The sequence below is a fragment of the Hyla sarda genome, chromosome 8 (assembly GCF_029499605.1).
Source record: "Hyla sarda isolate aHylSar1 chromosome 8, aHylSar1.hap1, whole genome shotgun sequence".
NCBI classification, from domain to species: Eukaryota; Metazoa; Chordata; class Amphibia; order Anura; family Hylidae; genus Hyla; species Hyla sarda.
The window spans coordinates 224,266,451-224,290,632 of NC_079196.1; the positions used below are offsets into that span (position 1 = coordinate 224,266,451).

General features: G+C 44.1%; 1 protein-coding gene across 2 annotated transcripts in view; it reads left to right on the plus strand.

Annotated features, from left to right (window-relative positions):
• The window catches only part of LOC130284272 (uncharacterized), a 33,959-nt gene extending 12,155 nt beyond the window's left edge, over positions 1-21,804 (plus strand). For both annotated transcript variants that reach the window (XM_056534472.1, XM_056534471.1), the window contains exons 3-15: positions 9,958-10,060; positions 10,184-10,217; positions 11,083-11,144; positions 11,694-11,757; positions 13,009-13,061; positions 14,144-14,182; positions 16,262-16,340; positions 18,504-18,592; positions 18,685-18,735; positions 18,842-18,895; positions 20,716-20,778; positions 20,891-20,944; positions 21,071-21,804. In XM_056534472.1, the coding sequence (XP_056390447.1) occupies positions 9,967-10,060; positions 10,184-10,217; positions 11,083-11,144; positions 11,694-11,757; positions 13,009-13,061; positions 14,144-14,182; positions 16,262-16,340; positions 18,504-18,592; positions 18,685-18,735; positions 18,842-18,895; positions 20,716-20,778; positions 20,891-20,943 (735 nt within the window). In that variant the 5' untranslated portion in view covers positions 9,958-9,966 and the 3' untranslated portion in view covers position 20,944; positions 21,071-21,804. The remainder of the gene's footprint in view (positions 1-9,957; positions 10,061-10,183; positions 10,218-11,082; positions 11,145-11,693; positions 11,758-13,008; positions 13,062-14,143; positions 14,183-16,261; positions 16,341-18,503; positions 18,593-18,684; positions 18,736-18,841; positions 18,896-20,715; positions 20,779-20,890; positions 20,945-21,070) is intronic.
• The last annotated feature ends 2,378 nt before the right edge of the window (positions 21,805-24,182 follow it).

Sequence of the window (24,182 nt, forward strand, 5' to 3'; positions counted from 1 at the left end):
AGAATATTATCTGCTCATATTCAGCACAATGCTTCAGGAGTCATTGGACGGCGCTTCACAGTGCAGATGGACAATGACCCAAAGCAAACTGCAAAAGAAAGAGTTTATTAAGGGAAAGTAATGGCCAAGTCACCTGACCTGAATCCCATTGAGCATTTCACTTACTGAAGACAAAGCTGAAGGGAAAATGCCCCAAGAACAAGAGGAACTGAAGACAGAGGCAGTAGAGGCGGCCGAGCATCACCGGGGGTGAGACCAGCAATGTCTACTGATGTCTATACGTTCCAGCATCACCAGGGATGAGACCAGCAATGTCTACTGATGTCTATACGTTCTGGCATCACCAGGGATGAGACCAGCAATGTCTACTGATGTCTATACGTTCCAGCATCACCAGGGATGAGACCAGCAATGTCTACTGATGTCTATACGTTCCAGCATCACCAGGGATGAGACCAGCAATGTCTACTGATGTCTATACGTTCCAGCATCACCAGGGATTAGACCAGCAATGTCTACTGATGTCTATACGTTCAGCATCACCAGGGATGAGACCAGCAATGTCTACTGATGTCTATACGTTCTGGCATCACCAGGGATGAGACCAGCAATGTCTACTGATGTCTATACGTTCCAGCATCACCAGGGATGAGACCAGCAATGTCTACTGATGTCTATACGTTCCAGCATCACCAGGGATGAGACCAGCAATGTCTACTGAAGTCTATACGTTCCAGCATCACCAGGGATGAGACCAGCAATGTCTACTGATGTCTATACGTTCCAGCATCACCAGGGATGAGACCAGCAATGTCTACTGATGTCTATGCGTTCCGGCATCACCAGGGATGAGACCAGCAATGTCTAGTCATGTCTATACATTCATCATCACCAGGGATGAGACCAGCAATGTCTACTGATGCCTATACGTTCCGGCATCACCAGGGATTAGACCAGCAATGTCTACTGATGTCTATACGTTCATCATCACCAGGGATGAGACCAGCAATGTCTACTGATGCCTATACGTTCCGGCATCACCAGGGATTAGACCAGCAATGTCTACTGATGTCTATACGTTCCGGCATCACCAGGGATTAGACCAGCAAAGTCTACTGATGTCTATGCGTTCAGCATTACCAGGGATGAGACCAGCAATGTCTACTGATGTCTATACGTTCCAGCATCACCAGGGATGAGACCAGCAATGTCTACTGATGTCTATACGTTCAGCATCACCAGGGATGAGACCAGCAATGCCTACTCATGTCTATACGTTCCGGCATCACCAGGGATGAGACCAGCAATGTCTTCTGATGTCTATGCATTCCGGCATCACCAGGGATGAGACCAGCAATGTCTACTGATGTCTATACGTTCCAGCACCACCAGGGATGAGACCAGCAATGTCTACTGATGTCTATACGTTCAGCATCACCAGGGATGAGACCAGCAATGTCTACTGATGTCTATACATTCAGCATCACCAGGGATGAGACCAGCAATGTCTACTGATGTCTATACGTTCCGGCATCACCAGGGATGAGACCAGCAATGTCTACTGATGTCTATACATTCAGCATCACCAGGGATGAGACCAGCAATGTCTACTGATGTCTATACGTTCCGGCATCACCAGGGATGAGACCAGTAATGTCTACTGATGTCTATACGTTCAGCATCACCAGGGATGAGACCAGCAATGTCTACTGATGTCTATACATTCACCATCACCAGGGATGAGACCAGTAATGTCTACTGATGTCTATACGTTCCGGCATCACCAGGGATGAGACCAGCAATGTCTACTGATGTCTATACGTTCCGGCATCACCGGGGATGAGACCAGTAATGTCTACTGATGTCTATACATTCAGCATCACCAGGGATGAGACCAGCAATGTCTACTGATGTCTATACGTTCCGGCATCACCAGGGATGAGACCAGCAATGTCTACTGATGTCTATACATTCAGCATCACCAGGGATGAGACCAGCAATGTCTACTGATGTCTATACATTCACCATCACCAGGGATGAGACCAGCAATGTCTACTAATGTCTATACGTTCAGCATCACCAGGGATGAGACCAGCAATGTCTACTGATGTCTATACGTTCCGGCATCACCAGGGATGAGACCAGCAATGTCTACTGATGTCTATACGTTCCGGCATCACCAGGGATGAGACCAGCAATGTCTACTGATGTCTATACGTTCCAGCATCCCCAGGGATGAGACCAGCAATGTCTACTGATGTCTATACATTCACCATCACCAGGGATGAGACCAGTAATGTTGTTACGGTCCCCGCTCCTCCCCGGAGCGCTCGCAGCGTTCTCTCATTCGCAGCGCCCCGGTCAGACTTGCTGACCATGTGTGCTGTGATATTACTCCCAGCCGGGATGCGATTCGCGATGCGGGACGCGCCCGCTCGCGATGCGCATCTCGGCTCCCGTACCTGACCCGTTCCCCATCCGTGTTGTCCCGGCGCGCGTGGCCCCGCTCCTTAGGGTGCGCGCGCGCCGGGTCTCTGCGATTTAAAGGGCCACTGCGCCACTGATTGGCGCAGCAGGCCTAATCAGTATCCTCACCTGTGCACTCCCTACTTATACCTCACTTCCCCTGCACTCCCTCGCCGGATCTTGCTGCCATTGTGCCAGTGAAAGCGTGTTCCTAGCCTGTGTTCCAGACCTCCTGCCGTTGCCCCTGACTACGATCCTTGCTGCCTGCCCTGACCTTCTGCTACGTCCGACCTTGCTCTTGTCTACTCCCTTGTACCGCGCTTATCTCAGCAGTCAGAGAGGTTGAGCCGTTGCCGGTGGATACGACCTGGTTGCTACCGCCGCTGCAAGACCATCCCGCTTTGCGGCTGGCTCTGGTGAATACCAGTAGCAACTTAGAACCGCTCCACCGACACGGTCCACGCCAATCCCTCTCTGGCACAGAAGATCCACCTCCAGCCAGCCGAATCATGACAGTAGATCCGGCCATGGATCCCGCTGAGGTCCCGTTGCCAATTGTCGCCGACCTCACCACAGTGGTCGTCCAGCAGTCGCAACAGATAGCGCAACAAGGCCACCAGCTGTCTCAACTGACCGTGATGCTACAGCAGCTACTACCACAGCTTCAGCAATCATCTCCTCCGCCAGCTCCTGCACCTCCTCCGCAGCGAGTGGCCGCATCCAGCCTCCGATTATCTTTGCCGGATAAATTTGATGGGGACTCTAAGTTTTGCCGTGGTTGTCTTTCGCAATGTTCCCTGCATTTGGAGATGATGTCGGACCAGTTTCCAACTGAAAGGTCTAAGGTGGCTTTCGTAGTCAGCCTTCTGTCTGGGAAAGCCCTGTCATGGGCCACACCGCTCTGGGACCGCAATGATCCTGTCACTGCCTCTGTACACTCCTTCTTCGCGGAGATTCGAAGTGTCTTTGAGGAACCTGCCCGAGCCTCTTCTGCCGAGACTGCCCTGCTGAACCTGGTCCAGGGTAATTCTTCTGTTGGCGAGTACGCCATCCAATTCCGTACTCTTGCCTCCGAATTATCCTGGAATAACAAGGCCCTCTGCGCGACCTTTAAAAAAGGCATATCCAGTAACATTAAAGATGTGCTGGCCGCACGAGAAATTCCTGCTAACCTGCATGAACTTATTCATCTTGCCACCCGCATTGACATGCGTTTTTCCGAAAGGCGTCAGGAGCTCCGCCAGGATATGGACTTTGTTCACACGAGACGGTTTCTCTCCCTGGCTCCTCTCTCCTCTGGTCCTCTGCAATCCGTTCCTGTGCCTTCCGCCGTGGAGGCTATGCAAGTTGACCGGTCTCGTTTGACACCTCAAGAGAGGACACGACGCCGCATGGAGAACCTTTGCCTGTACTGTGCCGGTACCGAACATTTCTTGAAGGATTGTCCTATCCGTCCTCCTCGCCAGGAAAGACGCACGCTGACTCCGCACAAAGGTGAGACAGCTCTTGATGTGAACTCTGCTTCTCCACGTCTTACTGTGCCTGTGCGGATGTCTTCTTCTACCTTCTCCTTCTCTGCTATGGCCTTCTTGGATTCCGGATCTGCAGGAAACTTTATTTTGGCCTCTCTCATCAACAAGTTCAACATCCCGGTGACCAGTCTCGCCAGACCCCTCTACATCAACTCTGTTAATAATGAAAGATTGGACTGTACCGTGCGTTACCGCACGGAACCTCTCTTAATGTGCATCGGACCCCATCACGAAAAAATTGAATTTTTGGTCCTCTCTAACTGCACGTCAGAAATTCTTCTTGGATTACCGTGGCTTCAACGCCATTCCCCAACCCTTGATTGGACCACAGGGGAAATTAAGAACTGGGGTACTTCTTGCCACAAGGACGTCTTAAACCGGCTCCCAGTACTCCCTGTCATGACCCTGTGGTTCCCCCGGTATCCGGTCTTCCTAAGGCCTATCTGGATTATGCTGATGTTTTTTGCAAAAAACAAGCAGAGACTTTGCCTCCTCACAGGCCTTATGACTGTCCTATTGACCTCCTCCCAGGTACTACTCCACCCCGGGGCAGAATCTATCCTCTGTCTGCTCCGGAAACTCAAGCCAGGTCGGAATACATCCAGGAGAACTTAAAAAAGGGGTTTATCTGCAAGTCCTCCTCTCCTGCCGGAGCTGGATTTTTTTTTTGTCTCCAAAAAAGATGGCTCCCTACGCCCTTGCATTGATTACCGCGGACTTAATAAAATCACTGTAAAAAAACGCTACCCCCTACCTCTTATCTCGGAACTCTTTGACCGCTTACGAGGCGCCCACATCTTTACCAAGCTGGACTTAAGAGGTGCTTATAATCTCATCCGCATCAGGGAGGGGGACGAATGGAAGACTGCATTTAACACCAGAGATGGACACTTTGAATATCTGCCGTCTTCCAAGACTTTGTAAATGAAATTTTTCGTGATCTTCTATATACCTGTGTTGTGGTTTACCTGGACGATATTCTGATTTTTTCTGCCAACTTAGAAGAACACCGCCAGCATGTCCGCATGGTTCTTCGGAGACTTCGGGACAATCAATTATATGCCAAAATGGAAAAATGTCTCTTTGAATGTCAGTCTCTTCCTTTCCTAGGATACTTAGTCTCTGGCCAGGGACTACAAATGGACCCAGATAAACTATCTGCCGTATTGGATTGGCCACGCCCCTCCGGACTCCGTGCTATGCAATGTTTTTTGGGGTTCGCCAATTATTACAGACAATTTATTCCACACTTTTCCACTATTGTGGCTCCTATCGTGGCTCTAACCAAGAAAAACGCCAATCCTAAGTCCTCGTCTCCTCAAGCGGAAGACGCGTTTAAACATATCAAGTCTGCCTTTTGTTCTGCTCCCGTACTCTCCAGACCTGACCCATCTAAACCCTTCTTATTGGAGGTAGACACCTCCTCGGTGGGAGCTGGAGCAGTTCTTCTACAAAAAAATTCTTCCGGGCATGCTGTTACTTGTGTTTTTTTTTCTAGGACCTTCTCTCCGGCGGAGAAAAACTACTACATTGGTGATCGAGAATTACTGGCCATAAAATTGTTGCTTGAGGAATGGAGGCACCTGCTGGAGGGATCCAAATATCCAGTTATTATATACACTGACCACAGGAATCTCTCTTATCTCCAGTCTGCCCAACGGCTGAACCCTCGCCAGGCCAGGTGGTCGTTGTTCTTTGCCCGTTTTAACTTTGAAATCCATTTTCGCCCTGCTGACAAGAACATTAGGGCCGATGCCCTCTCTCGTTCTTCAGATGCCTCTGAAGTGGAAGCCTCTCCGCAACACATCATTCCTCCGGACTGTCTGATCTCCACTTCTCCAGCTTCCATCAGACAAACTCCTCCAGGGAAGACCTTCATTTCTCCACGCCAGCGCCTCGGGAATCTCAAGTGGGGACACTCCTCCCACCTCGCCGGCCATGCTGGCATCAAAAAATCCATTCAACTCATCTCTCGATTTTATTGGTGGCCTACTCTGGAGACTGATGTTGTTGATTTCGTGCGGGCTTGTACTGTCTGTGCCCGGGATAAGACTCCTCGCCAGAAGCCTGCTGGTCTCCTTCATCCTCTGCCTGTTCCTGAACAACCTTGGTCACAGATTGGTATGGACTTTATTACTGACCTGCCCTTATCCCGTGGCAACACAGTTGTTTGGGTGGTCGTTGATCGATTCTCCAAGATGGCACATTTTATCCCTCTTCCAGGTCTTCCTTCGGCGCCTCAGTTGGCAAAGCAATTTTTTACACACATTTTTCGCCTTCACGGGTTGCCCACGCATATCGTCTCGGATAGAGGCGTTCAATTTGTGTCTAAATTCTGGAGGGCAGCTCAAGATCAAATTAAACTTCTCTTCTTCTTATCATCCCCAATCCAATTGGGCAAGTAGAAAGAATTAATCAGGTCCTGGGTGACTATTTGCGACATTTTGTTTCCTCCCGCCAGGATGACTGGGCAGATCTTCTACCATGGGCCGAATTCTCATACAATTTCAGAGTTTCCGAATCTTCTGCTAAATCCCCATTCTTCGTGGTGTACGGCCGTCACCCTCTTCCTCCCCTCCCCACTCCCATGCCCTCTGGTTTGCCCGCTGTTGATGAAGTGACTCGAGACCTTTCCACCATTTGGAAAGAAACCCAAAATTCTCTTTTACAGGCTTCATCCCGGATGAAAAAATTTGCCGATAAGAAAAGAAGAGCTCCCCCCATTTTTGCTCCCGGAGACAAGGTATGGCTCTCCGCTAAGTATGTCCGCTTTCGTGTCCCCAGTTATAAACTGGGACCCGCTATCTTGGTCCTTTCAAAATCAAGTACCAGATCAACCCTGTCTCTTACAAACTCCTTCTTCCTCCTTCTCTCCGTATTCCCAATGCCTTCCATGTCTCTCTCCTTAAACCACTCATCATTAACCGCTTCTCTCCCAAACTTGTTTCTCCCACTCCTGTTTCCGGATCATCTGACGTCTTTTCGGTGAAGGAGATTCTAGCATCCAAGACGGTCAGAGGTAAAAGATTTTTCTTGGTTGACTGGGAGAATTGCGGCCCAGAGGAGAGATCTTGGGACCCTGAGGACAACATCCTCAGGTTCTCAGGCTCCAAGAAGAGGGGGAGACCCAAGGGGGGGGGTACTGTTACGCCGAGCGCTCGGGGTCCCCGCTCCTCCCCGGAGCGCTCGCAGCGTTCTCTCATTCTCAGCGCCCCGGTCAGACTTGCTGACCGGGTGCGCTGCGATATTACTCCCAGCCGGGATGCGATCCGCGATGCGGGACGCGCCCGCTCGCGATGCGCATCTCGGCTCCCGTACCTGACCCGTTCCCCGTCTGTGTTGACCCGGCGCGCGTGGCCCTGCTCCTTAGGGCGCGCGCGCGCCGGGTCGCTGCGATTTAAAGGGCCACTGCGCCACTGATTGGCGCAGCAGGCCTAATCAGTATCCTCACCTGTGCACTCCCTACTTATACCTCACTTCCCCTGCACTCCCTCGCCGGATCTTGTTGCCATTGTGCCAGTGAAAGCGTTCCTTGTGTGTTCCTAGCCTGTGTTCCAGACCTCCTGCCATTGCCCCTGACTACAATCCTTGCTGCCTGCCCTGACCTTCTGCTACGTCCGACCTTGCTCTTGTCTACTCCCTTGTACCGCGCTTATCTCAGCAGTCAGAGAGGTTGAGCCGTTGCCAGTGGATACGACCTGGTTGCTACCGCCGCTGCAAGACCATCCCGCTTTGCGGCGGGCTCTGGTGAATACCAGTAGCAACTTAGAACCGGTCCACCGACACGGTCCACGCCAATCCCTCTCTGGCACAGAGGATCCACCTCCAGCCAGCCGAATCGTGACAAATGTCTACTGATGTCTATACGTTCCAGCATCACCAGGGATGAGACCAGCAATGTCTACTGATGTCTATGCATCCAGACTTCAGGCTGTAATTGACTGCAAAGGATTTGCAACCAAGTATTAAAAATTGAAAGTTTTATTTATGATTATGATTCTGTCCCATTTACTTTTGGTCCCTTAACAAGTGGGAGGCACATATGCAAACTGTTTGTAATTCCTACAACGTTCGCCTGATTTGGATGTAAATACCCTCAAATTAAAGCTGATAGTCTACAGTTAAAGTAAATCTTGTTCGTTTAATTTCAAATCCATTGTGGTGGTGTATAGAGCCAAAAATGTTAGAATTGTGTCCATGTCCCAATATTTATGGACCTGACTGTATATTATTGTATATAGGAGGCAGTATTATAGTAGTTATATTCTTGTATATAGGAGCAGTATTATAGTAGATATATTCTTGTATATAGGAGCAGTATTATAGTAGTTATATTCTTGTATATAGGAGCAGTATTATAGTAGATATATTCTTGTATATAGGAGCAGTATTATAGTAGTTATATTCTTGTATATAGGAGCAGTATTATAGTAGTTATATTCTTGTATATAGGGAGCAGTATTATAGTAGATATATTCTTGTATATAGGAGCAGTATTATAGTAGTTATATTCTTGTATATAGGAGCAGTATTATAGTAGTTATATTCTTGTATATAGGAGCAGTATTATAGTAGATATATTCTTGTATATGGGAGGAGTATTATAGTAGATATATTCTTGTATATAGGGCCAGTATTATAGTAGTTATATTCTTGTACATAGGCGCTGTATTATAGTATTTATATTCTTGTATATAGGGGCAGTATTATAGTAGTAATATTCTTGTATATAGGAGCAGTATTATAGTAGTTATATTCTTGTATATAGGAGCAGTATTATAGTAGTTATATTCTTGTACATAGGAGCAGTATTATAGTAGTTATATTCTTGTATATAGGAGCAGTATTATAGTAGTTATATTCTTGTATATAGGAGCAGTATTATAGTAGTTATATTCTTGTATATAGGAGCAGTATTATAGTAGTTATATTCTTGTACATAGGGAACAGTATTATAGTAGTTATATTCTTGTATATAGGAGGCAGTATTATAGTAGTTATATTCTTGTATATAGGAGGCAGTATTATAGTAGTTATATTCTTGTATATAGGGGCAGTATTATAGTAGTAATATTCTTGTATATAGGAGCAGTATTATAGTAGTTATATTCTTGTATATAGGAGGCAGTATTATAGTAGTTATATTCTTGCATATAGGGGCAGTATTATAGTAGTAATATTCTTGTATATAGGAGCAGTATAATAGTAGTTATATTCTTGTATATAGGAGGCAGTATTATAGTAGTTATATTCTTGTATATAGGAGCAGTATTATAGTAGTTATATTCTTGTATATAGGAGCAGTATTGTAGCAGTTATATTTTTGTACATGGGTTTCCAGTTTATAGTTTTGCCCCTTATAGTGCCACCTGCAGGACAAACACAGTATAGCAGGCCGACCACCAATATTCAATCATCAGGCTATATTTGTATCTCAGCCTTTGTTCAGACTTAAAAAGGTACTCCGCTGCTCAGCGTTTGGAACAAATGTAATCACGCCCCGCCTCCTCAATGCAAGTCTATGTGAGGGGGCGTGATGGCTGTCACGCCCCCTCCCATAGACTTGCATTGAGGGGGCGGGGCGTGATGTCATGAGAGGGCGGGACTATGATGTCACAAGCTCCCAGCGCCGTCTCCAGCGTTCAGAACAGTTTGTTCCATATGCTGAGCAGCGGAGTACACCTTTTATATGCAGGAGATCAGTTAAGTCTGGATGGAAAAGATCCTGCTGATCCATGAAAAAATTTAAATTGTTGTACCAAATATTTTCGCCTCTAGGTGGCACTGTAGCATAGTGAATCACATGAGCCTAAATAAGCGTACTTTTTTGGGGGGCTTACTTATAGATGCATAAATAACACAGCGCTCCGTGTGGTCAGGTATGACATTACATATAATTATTTATTTTATTTTTTTATTCATTGGAGATCATTGGAGATGATTATTTTTTCATTTCCAGGCGGTCGTGATGGACGCATTAACTGCCATGTACTACGTTGCATTCGTCCTCCCTATAATTCTCATCACTGCTCTGTGTATCAGTTGCCGCAGGAAGATACCAAGTAAGTGACGTCATGCGGGGTATAAAATACATCAGAATAAATATGGAAGCCTTGTAAAAGTTTGCACATTCTTGTTTTCTTGTAACAAAAAACCTGAAAACCTTTTGTTCATTTTTCTCTCAGTTCACATACCGGAGACAGGATGCTACGATGATAAGTAAGTTGTTCTAGAAATTTACATTTATATAAACAGCGCCACCTTTAGGACTTAAAGATATATAGACTTTATCAAGAATCTGAGAAACAGCGCCACCTGCAGGACACCAGGAAGCATATACGCAGCACCACCTAAAGGACATAAATATGTACAGCCTGTATGAGGAAAGATAGTCTACATCAAGAAGAATAGAAACAGTGCCACCTACAGGACATATAGATATATAGTCTACATCAGGAAGTATAGAAACATCGCCACCTACAGGACATATAGATATATAGTCTACATCAGGAAGTATAGAAACATCGCCACCTACAGGACATATAGATATATAGTCTACATCAGGAAGTATAGAAACATCGCCACCTACAGGACATATAGATATATAGTCTACATCAGGGAGTATAGAAACATCGCCACCTACAGGACATATAGATATATAGTCTACATCAGGGAGTATAGAAACATCGCCACCTACAGGACATATAGATATATAGTCTACATCAGGGAGTATAGAAACATCGCCACCTACAGGACATATAGATATATAGTCTACATCAGGGAGTATAGAAACATCGCCACCTACAGGACATATAGATATATAGTCTACTTCAGGGAGTATAGAAACATCGCCACCTACAGGACATATAGATATATAGTCTACATCAGGGAGTATAGAAACATTGCCACCTACAGGACATATAAATATATAGTCTACATCAGGGAGTATAGAAACATCGCCACCTACAGGACATGTATTAAGGAAGTCAGGAAACTCCTACTGTACAGAAATGTCCTTGTTTTCCCCTTATATATGGCCCCGTCCTGTGTGGCCCCTGTTCACTCGCCTTCTCTTGTCTCGTAGGCCTCAGTATACTCGACCTTCGACTTCAACTCAAACTTTTTGTCTCATCAAAAATAACCAATGTAAGTCGTGGCGCGTATTTATTTGGCGTGTGTCGGGACTGTATATTGAGGTCAGGTTATGGCTTCTATCTCCAAGGCCTACCAAGTTCTCAGCACCATGTTTACCTAAATGTTACCAAGCATATTGAGGTAGATTTATCGTTGCCCATAGCAACCAATCAGATTGCTGCTTTCATTATTAAAGAGGCCTGTGGAAAATGAAAGAAGCGATCTGATTGGTTGCTATGGGCAACTGGTTACCTTTTCCTTTGCACAGGTTTTGATAGATCTCCCCCATTATCTACTCTCCTATATCTATTGTAGGTATCTGTATCTTCTTGCAGTGCCCCCTGGTGCCTCCTGCAGGTTATTGCAGCTTAGGTTGCCTAGCAACAACATGACTTCTCTCTTGGTGACCAGCATTAGACTACATGTTGCGCTGTATGTAGTCCTGGCAGACTGTGTTAGTGGATCAGGCCAGGTATCATGTGTTGTAGGCCACGGGACACGTTCCACAGTTGTCGTGTACATAGACCTGACCAGTGACCACCATCTTTTCTGTCTTCACAGCTCTACCTCGATCATCCTCCTCTCCGGCCCCCATGTGCCACCAGGTTGGCCTGCTCAGTATCCCGTATGTATCTCTCCTGTCCGCGTCACTGGCGTCAGTCTTCTCCTATCTTCTCACAGTAGAGTGTCCATCACGGTCTCTTTAGATCAGTGGTCTCAAACTGTGGACCTCCAGATGTGACAAAACTTCAACTCCCAGCATGCCCGGACAGCCAACGGCTGTCCCGGCATGCTGGGAGTTGAAGTTTTTCAAAAGGGAAGCCTTGATTTACCTTTCATGATCAGTGTGGATCCCCTGGAGAAGGCAGACAGGTGTTTGGCTGTCCGGGCATGCTGGAAGTTGAAATTTTGCAAAAGGGAAGCCTTGATTTACCTTTCATGATCAGTGTGGATCCTCTGGAAGAGGCTGACAGGTGTTTGGCTGTCCAGGCATGCTGGGAGTTGAAGTTTTGCAAAAGGGAAGCCTTGATTTACCTTTCATGATCAGTGTGGATCCTCTGGAGAAGGCAGACAGGTGTGTGGCTGTCCGGGCATGCTGGAAGTTGAAATTTTGCAAAAGTGAAGCCTTGATTTACCTTTCATGATCAGTGTGGATCCCCTGGAGAAGGCAGACAGGTGTTTGGCTGTCCGGGCATGCTGGAAGTTGAAATTTTGCAAAAGGGAAGCCTTGATTTACCTTTCATGATCAGTGTGGATCCTCTGGAAGAGGCTGACAGGTGTTTGGCTGTCCAGGCATGCTGGGAGTTGAAGTTTTGCAAAAGGGAAGCCTTGATTTACCTTTCATGATCAGTGTGGATCCTCTGGAGAAGGCAGACAGGTGTGTGGCTGTCCGGGCATGCTGGAAGTTGAAATTTTGCAAAAGTGAAGCCTTGATTTACCTTTCATGATCAGTTTGGTTACTCTGGAGGAGGCAGACAAGTGTTTGGCTGTCTGGGCATGCTGGGAGTTGAAGTTTTGCAAAAGGGAAGCCTTGATTTACCTTTCATGATAAGTGTGGATCCTCTGGAGGAGGCAGACAGGTGTTTGGCTGTCCGGGTATGCTGGGAGTTAAGTTTTGCCTCATCTGGAGGGCCACAATTTGAGACCACTGCCTTAGATCGTAAGCTGTGATGGCCCCAGTGGTCGGGATCTCCTGCACTTCCTCATATGGTGGACGGACCACAGATTTATAGCTTCTTGTGGGTTCATAGAAAACAGGAAGTGCTACTATGACCCACCCACGAGGAGACATCCTATTGTGTAGACAAGGAGAAGACCACCTAGAAATGAAGGGCTCATACATGTGCTAAGTCCCTCTGAACATCTGTCCTTACAGGAAGTCCCCGGTCTGCGAGAGCCGTAGAAGTTCAGTGGGAAGAGAAAACAATGGTGAGTATGAGGGCTCCGAGCAGAAAACCTTAAAGGGGTACTCTTATTTTATTTTATTTTTTTAAATCAACTGGTGCCAGAAAGTTAAACAGATTTGTAAATTACTTCTATTAAAAAATCTTAATCCTTCTAGTACTTATTAGCTGCTGAATACTACAGTTGAAAATTATTTTCTTTTTGGAACACAGAGCTCTCTACTGACATCACGAGCACAGTGCTCTCTGGTGACATCTCTGTCCATTTTAGGAACTGTCCATAGCAGCATATGTTTTCTATGGAGATTTTCTCCTACTCTGGACAGTTCTTAAAATGGACAGAGGTGTCAGCAGAGAGCTCTGTGTTCCAAAAAGAAAACCATTTCCTCTGTAGTATTCAGCAGCTAATAAGTACTGGAAGGATTAAGATTTTTTCATAGAAGTAATTTACAAATCTGTTTAACTTTCTGGCACCAGTTGATTTTAAAAAAAAAGTTTTCCATCAGAGTACCCCTTTAAGGTCCACCATGACCAGGTCCTCCAAACATTCTATACACCCCCAGAGCTGGATTATAAGGAGGACATGAGGGCCACTACCATCCACGGGGGCTTAGGGACCTTCTCCAGAACACCTTCAGTCCCAAACCAGTTTTGTGGTCATCTCTTTAGGGGTCTGGAATGCTTTTGGGGTCAGATTTATCTTTGGGGTAACTATTGGACCCCCACCAACCTTAATTTAACCCTGGTGGGGGGAGTGTCTTGTGGCATGATATGAATACTGCCACCATTTGGGCAAAATAAAATGACTTCCACCTCCATAGGAACCTTTTCTTGGCATTACCGTAGGTGTAACTTATAGGTTCATGATTGGGGAGGATCCTGGTGGTGGCACTGTCCTACAGGTCATTGGGTCAACACCATGTACAGAGAATGGATGGTGTCTACTCAGCCTCACCCTTAACTCTTCACATCCAGGACGCATTTCAGAACTATGCATAGTGGGTGACACAGCGCTGCATGTATACGGAGACCTTCTATAGTGTACTTGTTCCTATTATAAATCTTCCACTCTTTCCGAATATTGACTCCATTTTGTTCTGATTTCAGCTTATCCTGAAGCTTGTGACCCCATACCATATTCACCATGTAAGTGATATCTACAGTCTAAAAGAGTCACTCGTGATGTATCAAGGCCATAAGTTGCCCAAAATCACATATGATAATAGAGTACCTGTCACCAAATAAAACTTTAATATAGTGTTCCTTGTGTAATTAGCGGACACTTTCCCATTCACTTGCTTTTAAAATTATCAACATAAATATGTTTAAAATGTAATAGAAAAAATGGCCACTAAGTGGCTCTGTTCTGTTCCCTGCCACAATAAATACAGTGAGTTTGGTCTCCTCCTGGCCTGGCAGGAGACCAAACTCAGGAAGTGTTTCTCTGCACTGAGCTTGATTGGCAGCTGCACAGATCCTCAATGAAAGCTGCACATAGCCTGAGGTCTTCTATTCATCACAGCACTGCAACCATGTGAGGGTGGAAGTGGTCCCCCAGAAGGCTTCAGTGATGTCATGCCTGCTGGGAAACGCCCACTTTCTCCTGCTGGGAGATTGCACTATGTGAGAAAGAAGAAAGGTAAGATACACAGCTTTTTAAAGCTCTGAAATTTTAAGGGTGGAAGGGGTGTTAGGAGTAGTTAGGGAACATAGCCTGAGTTAGTTTAGAAAAGTTTATTTGGAGACAAGTACTTTTTAAATGTTTTTTTTTAGTATAGGGTATTGTGAGAGGAATGGTGGTCAGGAATCACTATATTTCCCAAAGGTACTCGTCGGATGTAGAAACCGGTTTCAGGAAGTACTTGTGCAGGGAAACCTGGGTGAGATATGTTAAATCCCTGGCGAGACTTATCTTCCTAAAAGTTTTTCTTAAGTCTTGTTGTTTGGCCTCTATTTTTATGGGATGAAAGGCAGGTTTGGTAGTGGGGCCTTTTATCCCCTTTATGGGCAGCTCCAGGTTTTCCGACTAGCCCAGATCAGCACAGGTGCCGAAGACAGCTTATAACTGTGAGAGTCTTTTTTCAAGTAAGGCTGTGAAGAACCTATACCACTGATGTGAGTTTGAATTTAGAGGCTTGCAGCTTAAAAAGGGGACATTGTAACTTGTGTGAGTAACAGATTCCTTGACTGTTGTATTGGGTGGCTGGTAGTAAGCCACTTGTATAGAAAGTTAGTGGTGGCTAGCAGGATTTATTTTGTGGTTAAAGTGAAGGTTGTATTTGTTTCGTTACAGAAAAAATACATTCAGGAGAAGCCTTGTTCAAAAGTTACTACTGTGCCCCTGTCTCTGCTATTTTGTTGCTATTTAACTGGTTCTACAGAGCTAATCTCCCACATTATATAGGGAGAGGCTATTTGGTGTTGTCTTCCAGAGGGAAAGGCAGTAGATGTTTCGCAATGGGACATCTTAAGACTATTGTTCTCTTATACTCTACTCTGTATACTCAAGGCATATAACCAGCTGATGCCTTCTGCCTGAAGGTGGCGCTAAAAAACTGCTATGTCACATGTCTGACAGCAAGTGGAGCTACTCTGCTGTCTGTTTCCAAGGGCAACCAGCAGAATTTTGAAAGCGATTCTAACGGTTAAAGGTGGAAAAATATTTTTTTTAATCAACTGGTGCCAGGAAGTTATACAGATTTGTAAATTACTTCTTAATCTTAATCCCTCCAGTACTTATCAGCTGCTGTATGCTCTAGATAAGATAAGAGTTTTTTTCTTATTTTATTTTTATTTATTTTTTCTTTCCAGTCTGACCACAGTGCTCTCTGCTGACACCTCTGTCCCTGTCAGGAACTGTCCAGAGCAGGAGCAAATCCTCATAGCAAACCTCTCCTGCTCTGGACAGTTCCAGACAGAGGTGTCAGCAGAGAGCACGGTGGTCAGACAGAAAAGAACAACTCAACTTCCCGTGGAGCACACAGTAGCTGTTAAGTACTGGAAGGATGACGTTTTTTTTTTTTTTTTTAATGGAAGTAATTTACAAATCTGTTTAACTTTCTGGCATCAGTTGATTAAAAAAAAAAAAATTCCACTGGAGAACCCCTTTAATGCAATTTTTTTAAAACAAAAAATAGAAACATGACAACTTTGGTACAAAACAAGAAAAGTAAAGTATTAGCAAATTTTCCAAACTTCCCAAGCTGTGCCCCTTTCTGTCTATAGGTGCCCCCATCTTGAAACGTATGAGTGTGAATGATGAGGACTATGATGATGAAGGAGAAGACAAAGCCCGTGGATACATGTAAGAAGGCTTTATATCCAGAACCCTGAGATGTAGATGACAACATTCAAATTCCTGGCGCCCGGCATTATGGGAAACATTGTAATGAGACATAAGGGGGGGGGGGGGATTCTGTAATACTGTACACACTAAGGTGATGGCGGAGAATGGGTGATAGGACTAAAGATTGTACATTGTACAGACCTGGTAATGCTTGTCATATGCCATAGTGTACTCCCTAAGACACATTGTATCCTCCAAACCATCATACATATACACAGTACACCATCCAAATCCTCTTACATATACACAGTACACCATCCAAATCCTCTTACATATACACAGTACACAATCAAAATCCTCTTACATATACACGGTACACAATCCAAACCCTCATACATATACACAGTACACAATCCAAACCCTCATACATATACACAGTACACAATCCAAACCCTCATACATATACACAGTACACAATCCAAATCCTCTTACATATACACAGTACACAATCCAAACCCTCATACATATACACAGTACACAATCCAAACCCTCATACATATACACAGTACACAATCCAAACCCTCATACATATACACAGTACACAATCCAAACCCTCATACATATACACAGTACACAATCCAAATCCTCTTACATATACACAGTACACAATCCAAACCCTCATACATATACACAGTACACGGTCTAAGCCTTCATACATATACATAGTACAACATCCAAACCCTCATACATATACACAGTACACCATCCAAATCCTCTTACATATACACAGTACACAATCCAAATCCTCTTACATATACACAGTACACAATCCAAACCCTCATACATATACACAGTACACAATCCAAACCCTCTTACATATACACAGTACACAATCCAAACCCTCATACATATACACAGTACACAATCCAAACCCTCATACATATACACAGTACACAACCCAAATCCTCTTACATATACACAGTACACAATCCAAACCCTCATACATATACACAGTACACAATCCAAACCCTCATACATATACACAGTACACAATCCAAACCCTCATACATATACACAGTACACAATCCAAACCCTCATACATATACACAGTACACAATCCAAACCCTCATACATATACACAGTACACGGTCTAAGCCTTCATACATATACATAGTACAACATCCAAACCCTCATACATATACACAGTACACCATCCAAACCCTCATACATATACACAGTACATCATGTAAACATTCATACATATTCTAAACATTCATACATATTCTAAACATTCATACTTATACACAGTACACGGTCTAAGCCTTCATACATATACACAGTAGACCATCTAAACATTCATACATATATACACAGTACACAGTCTAAGCTTTCATACATATACACAGTACACCATCTAAACATTCATACATATACACAGTACACCATCTAAACATTCATACATATACACAGTACACCATCTAACACCTCATACATATACACAGTACACCATTTAAACATTCATACATATACACAGTACACCATCTAACACCTCATACATATACACAGTACACCATTTAAACATTCACACATATACACAGTACACCATCTAACACCTCATACATATACACAGTACACCATTTAAACATTCATACATATACACAGTACACCATCTAACACCTCATACATATACACAGTACACCATTTAAACATTCATACATATACACAGTACACCATCTAACACCTCATACATATACACAGTACACCATTTAAACATTCATACATATACACAGTACACCATCTAACACCTCATACATATACACAGTACACCATTTAAACATTCATACATATACACAGTACACCATCTAACACCTCATACATATACACAGTACACCATTTAAACATTCATACATATACACAGTACACCATCTAAACATTCATACATATACACAGTACACCATCTAAACATTCATACATATACACAGTACACCATCTAAACATTCATACATATACACAGTACACCATCTAAACATTCATACATATACACAGTACACCGCCCCTACATTAAATCTAAACATATTTGTGCATCTATCCCACTAACCAAACTACCAGGGCTGTGTATGAATAGTATATTTCTATTTGTAATGTCCCTGAACCTTTATACTATACTATACATCCATGCAGTGTGGTACTACCAGATGATGGGACCACTACGCTTGGACCAGAGGTGGTAGTAACATTCGAAGGGGATAACAGAGCCAGCCTCTCCTCTGGTAAGGAAATGTTCTGTCTTCTATAGATAAAAAACCTTTGGACCAAACCATTATGGAGCCCTTAGATAACACCAGCATCTTTTGTTTTGTAGTTGGCACTGACGAAAATTACGTAAATGTGGGCGATTCTGATGATGCCAAGGGTAAGGGGAATAATAGTATCAGCATTTAATATTTGTTCCTCTCCTTGATCTAATGGGTTTATCATGATTTGAGGCTTATTCTGTCCCTGTTTTTTCCTGTTTTCAGCATCTTCAACTGATGGAAATTACGTTAACATCGGCGATGCCAGTGATACAACAGGTACTTGTAAATGTGGCCTTAAGGGCAAAGGTGGAAGAGGAGGTCAAACAGACGGGGCAATGGTAAAAGAGGAGGTCAGACAGATATGGCAATGGTGGAAGAGGAGGTCAGGCAGATGGGGCAATAATGGAAGAGGAGGTCAGGCAGATGGGGCAATAATGGAAGAGGAGGTCAGGCAGACGGGGCAATGGTGGAAGAGGAGGTCAGCCAGATGGGGCAATAATGGAAGAGGAGGTCAGGCAGATGGGGCAATGGTGGAAGAGGAGGTCAGCCAGATGGGGCAATGATGGAAGAGGAGGTCAGGCAGATGGGGCAATGATGGAAGAGGAGGTCAGGCAGTAAGGGCAATGGTGGAAGAGAAGGTCAGGCAATAAGGGCAATGATGGATAAAGAGGTCAGGCAGTAAGGACAATGATGGAAGAGGAGGTCAGGCAGATGGGGCAATGGTGGAAGAGGAGGTCAGGCAGTAAGGGCAATGGTGGAAGAGGAGGTCAGGCAGTAAGGACAATGATGGATAAGGAGGTCAGGCAGTAAGGACAATGATGGATAAGGAGGTCAGGCAGTAAGGACAATGATGGATAAGGAGGTCAAGCAGTAAGGACAATGATGGATAAGGAGGTCAGGCAGTAAGGGAAATGGTGGATAAGGAGGTCAGGCAGTAAGGGCAATGATGGAAGAGGAGGTCAGGCAGTAAGGACAATGATGGATAAGGAGGTCAGGCAGTAAGGACAATGATGGATAAGGAGGTCAGGCAGTAAGGACAATGATTGAGAAGGAGGTCAGGCAGTAAGGACAATGATGGATAAGGAGGTCAGGCAGTAAGGACTGATGGATAAGGAGGTCAGGCAGTAAGGGAAATGGTGGATAAGGAGGTCAGGCAGTAAGGGCAATGATGGAGGAGGAGGTCAGGCAGTAAGGGCAATGGTGGAAGAGGAGGTCAGGCAGATGGGGCAATGGTGGAAGAGGAGGTCAGGCAGTAAGGACAATGGTGGAAGAGGAGGTCAGGCAGATGGGGCAATGGTGGAAGAGGAGGTCAGGCAGATGGGGCAATGGCGGAAGAGCAGGATCAGGTATGGAGGAGGAGGAGGTATTACATAGATTAGTCAAGGATCAGTAATGTAGAATGAAGATAGGTAGACTGTTAAGGATATTAGAGATTTTTTAAAGATTACGTAATGAAAAGGAGGTTAGGTAGAGAGGTCAGGTATGCAAAAAGAAATTGAATAAACTGATCAAGTATCAGATGTGTGAAGAAAGACTGATGGAGTATGAACTATAGAGCAGCTGGTTAAATGTATTGTTGAAGGATATATTCCTAAAGACCAAGATGTCCATCAGTTTTTGTTCGGCCAAAATCTCCACCGGCATCACCAGAAGGATGCACTTGGCTCGGTGCAGAGGGAACATATAGGTTAGACAGGTTACTGAAATATCTAGAATGGCATCTAGATAAGGTTTATGGAAGAATTAAAGGGGTACTCCGCTACTCAGTGTTTGGAACAAACTGTTCCGAACGCTGGTGCCGGTGCCGGGAACTCGTGACATCATAGCCTGCCCCCTCATGACATCACGCCCCGCCCCCTCAATGCAAGTCTATGGGAGGGGGCGTGACATCCGTCACGCCCCCTCCCATAGACTTGCATTGAGGGGGTGGGGCATGACGTCATGAGGGGGCTATGATGTCACGAGCTCCCGGCGCCTGCTCCAGCGGTCAGAACAGTTTGTTCCAAACGCTGAGCAGCGGCGTACCCCTTTAAGAATTTAGCTGATGCTCGGTTGCACTAAACACGACAAACATTCCTTTTTCTCTCTTCTACTAGGTGGGAGTCTGGAGTACGTCAATGTAGAAGAGGCCAAAACTCACCCCAGCTCCATTAACCAGGGTAGGTTTCTGTTATTATTAGGTAGAAGTTTGGTAATTCTTTAAAGAACCTGCATGTGAGTAAAAATGGGACAGCCGAAAAATACTACAATATCCTGTATTATGTCCTACAGAGAGTGAAGATGACGATCTGCATGAATATGAAAATGTGGAGAAAGGGCCTTAAGGTATCGTAGAGCCAATGGCCATCTTCTCATGCTGGTACTACTAGTGATTACCCCAAAATGTAATCTGGTAAAATATTACGTACATACTGTAAATGGGACTTACCATCTCCTTCTATATAAATCCAGGTTAGGACTCCACACCGAAGGATGGGCCTTTATTAGACTTCAGATGACCAACATCCAATATTTTCTGGCTGGGCCAAAGAGAAAACCTTTTTGAGGAACCATCATTTAGCCCGGTTCTCCTCACAGGGTTGACCACCTCTTGCCCTTGCTGGACTATTTCTGAATGAGAAACTATGTCAGCCTTCATTTTAACCAAGAACTGATCTGAAGATGGACCAGAACCACTCACCGGCCCCTTCTCATCATGTCTCTGAAGGCCACTTTGACAGCCGTCACGCCCCCTCCCATAGACTTGCATTGAGGGGGTGGGGTGTGACATCATGAGGGGGTGGGGCTATGACGTCACGAGCTCCCAGCACCGGCTCCGGCATTCGGAACAGTTTGTTCCAGACACTGAGAAGCGGAGTACCTCTTTAAGTACTGGATGGTCCAGATCCAAAAACTGCTCCCTGGATGAAGGTCTTTTGTGCTGTAAAACTACAACTATTACCGTGACATCTGTGTTGGTGGGATCAATGATTTATAGGTGTAAAGTAGTGGTCCCCAACCACTGGCTCTCCAAATGCTATAAATCTACGACTGCGGGCTATCGGGGTATGCTAGGAGTTGTAGTTTAGCAACAGCCAGAGAGCCACAGGTTGAAGACCACTAACTTAAAGGGGTACTCCACTGGAAAACTTATTTATTTTTTATTTATTTTTAAATCAACTGGTGCCAGAAAGTTAAACAAATTTGTAAATTACTTCTATTAAAAAATCTTAATCCTTCCAGTACTTATCAGCTGTTGTGTGATCAACAGGAAGTTCTTTTCCTTTTGAATCTCCTTTCTGCCTGACCACAGTGCTCTCTGCTGACATCTCTGTCCATTGTAGGAACTGTCTAGAGTAGGAGCAAATCCCCATAGAAAACCTATCCTGCTCCGGACAGTTCCTAAAATGGACAGAGGTGTCAGCAGAGAGCATTGTATTAAGGCAGAAAGGAAATTCAAAAAGAAAAAAAATTCCTGTGGTTCATAACATCAGCTAATAAGTACTGGAAGGATTTCGTTTTTCTAATAGAAGTAATTTACAAATCTGTTTAACTTTCTGGCACCAGTTAATTAAAAAAATAAAAAATGTTTTCCAGTAGAGCAGTAAAGGGGTATTCCATGAGAATTTTTTTTTTTTTATATCAACTGGCTCCAGAAAGTTAAACAGATTCGTAAATTACTTCTATTAAAAATATTAATCCTTCCAGTACTTATCAGCTGCTGAAGTTGTGCTGTTCTTTTCTGTCTGAGCACAGTGCCCTCTGCTGACACCTCTGTCTGTCTCAGGAACTGTCCAGAGTAGAAGGGGTTTGCTACGGGGATTTCCTGCTACTCCAGACAGTTCCTGAGACAGACAGAGGTGTCAGCAGAGAGCACTGTTGTCAGACAGAAAAGAACAACCCAACTTCAGCAGCTGACAAGTACTTGAAGGATTCATATTTTTTAATCGAAGTAATTTACAAATCTGTTGAACTTTCTGGAGCCAGTTGATATATATATCTAAATGTTTTTCATGGTATACCCCTTTAACACAATCCTAAGAAGTTTTTATGTGATTGCATATCTTATTTACCAATGGTAGCAATAAAGGCAATAGAACGATGGCACTCTCCTGTAAAGGTAACTTGATTTATTAATAAAACATCATCCGGTAAGGAATGCAACAAGGCCGACAGGCCGTTTCACGCCGCAGGCGTGAAACGGCCTGTCGGCCTTGTTGCATTCCTTACCAGATGAAGAGTTATTAAAGGGGTATTCCAGGACAAAACTTTTTTTTATACATATCAACTGGCTCCGGAAAGTTAAACAGATTTGTAAATTACTTCTATTAAAAAATCTTAATCCTTCCAATAGTTATTAGCTTCTGAAGTTGAGTTGCTGTTTTCTATCTAACTGCTTTCTGATGACTCACGTCCCGGGAGCTGTGCAGTTCCTATGGGGATATTCTCCCATCATGCACAGCTCCCGGGACGTGACATCATCATTGAGCAGTTAGACAGAAAACTTCAGAAGCTAATAACTATTGGAAGGATTAAGATTTTTTAATAGAAGTAATTTACAAATCTGTTTAACTTTCCGGAGCCAGTTGATATATAAAAAAAAAAAAGGTTTTGCCTGGAATACCCCTTTAATAAATCAAGTTCTCTTTACGGGATAGTGCCATCGTTCTATTGCCTTTATTGCTACCATTGGGATATCTCCATACCGATTGTGGACTATTCTGAACACTTCATATCTTATTTACACCTTGTAGATATATATATATTTTTTTTTTAATGATATTTTGCTGACCAAACCCTGAGATGTTTGTATCCTCTATGACTATGGAGCTGTCACTCAATGGTAGGTGCTCAATGGATGTTCGTGATCTTCCCAAGGCCTATAGTCATAGACCTTTATTGTGTACGACCGTGCCCACAAGCTCCTCCCCACTAGAAGTAACCCCACCCTCATTCCTCCGTTAGTTTAAAGGAATACTCCCGTGGAAAACTTTTTTATTTTTTTATTTTTTTTATGAACTGGTGCCAGAAAGTTTGTAATTTACTTCTATTAAAAAAATCTTAATCCTTCCAGTACTTTTTAGGGGCTGTTAACTACAGAGGAAACGCTTTTCTTTTTGGATTCCTCTTCTATCAGGACCACAGTGCTCTCTGCAGACCTCTGCTGTCCATTTTAGGAACTGTCCAGAGCGGCATATGTTTGCTATGGGGATTTTCTCCTGCTCTGGACAGTTCCTAAAATGGACAGCAGAGGTCAGCAGAGAGCACTGTGGTCGTAACAGAAGAGAAATCCAAAAAGAAAAGCATTTCCTCTGTAGTATATAGCCTCTAAAAAGTACTGGAAGGATAAAAAAAATGTTTTATTTACAAATCTGTTTAACTTTCTGGCACCAGTTGATTTACAAATTATTTTTTTTCCACAGGAGTACCCCTTTAATCCTGAGAACATGTAAATATAACCAATGAGCATAATACAGAGGACGAGATTATTTGTAGCCATGAAGGTGTTTTATGTCAACATTTATTTATTTCTTAATTGTTGTTATTTTGCTTTTGTTCATATAATTGTAATAATATGTTATTA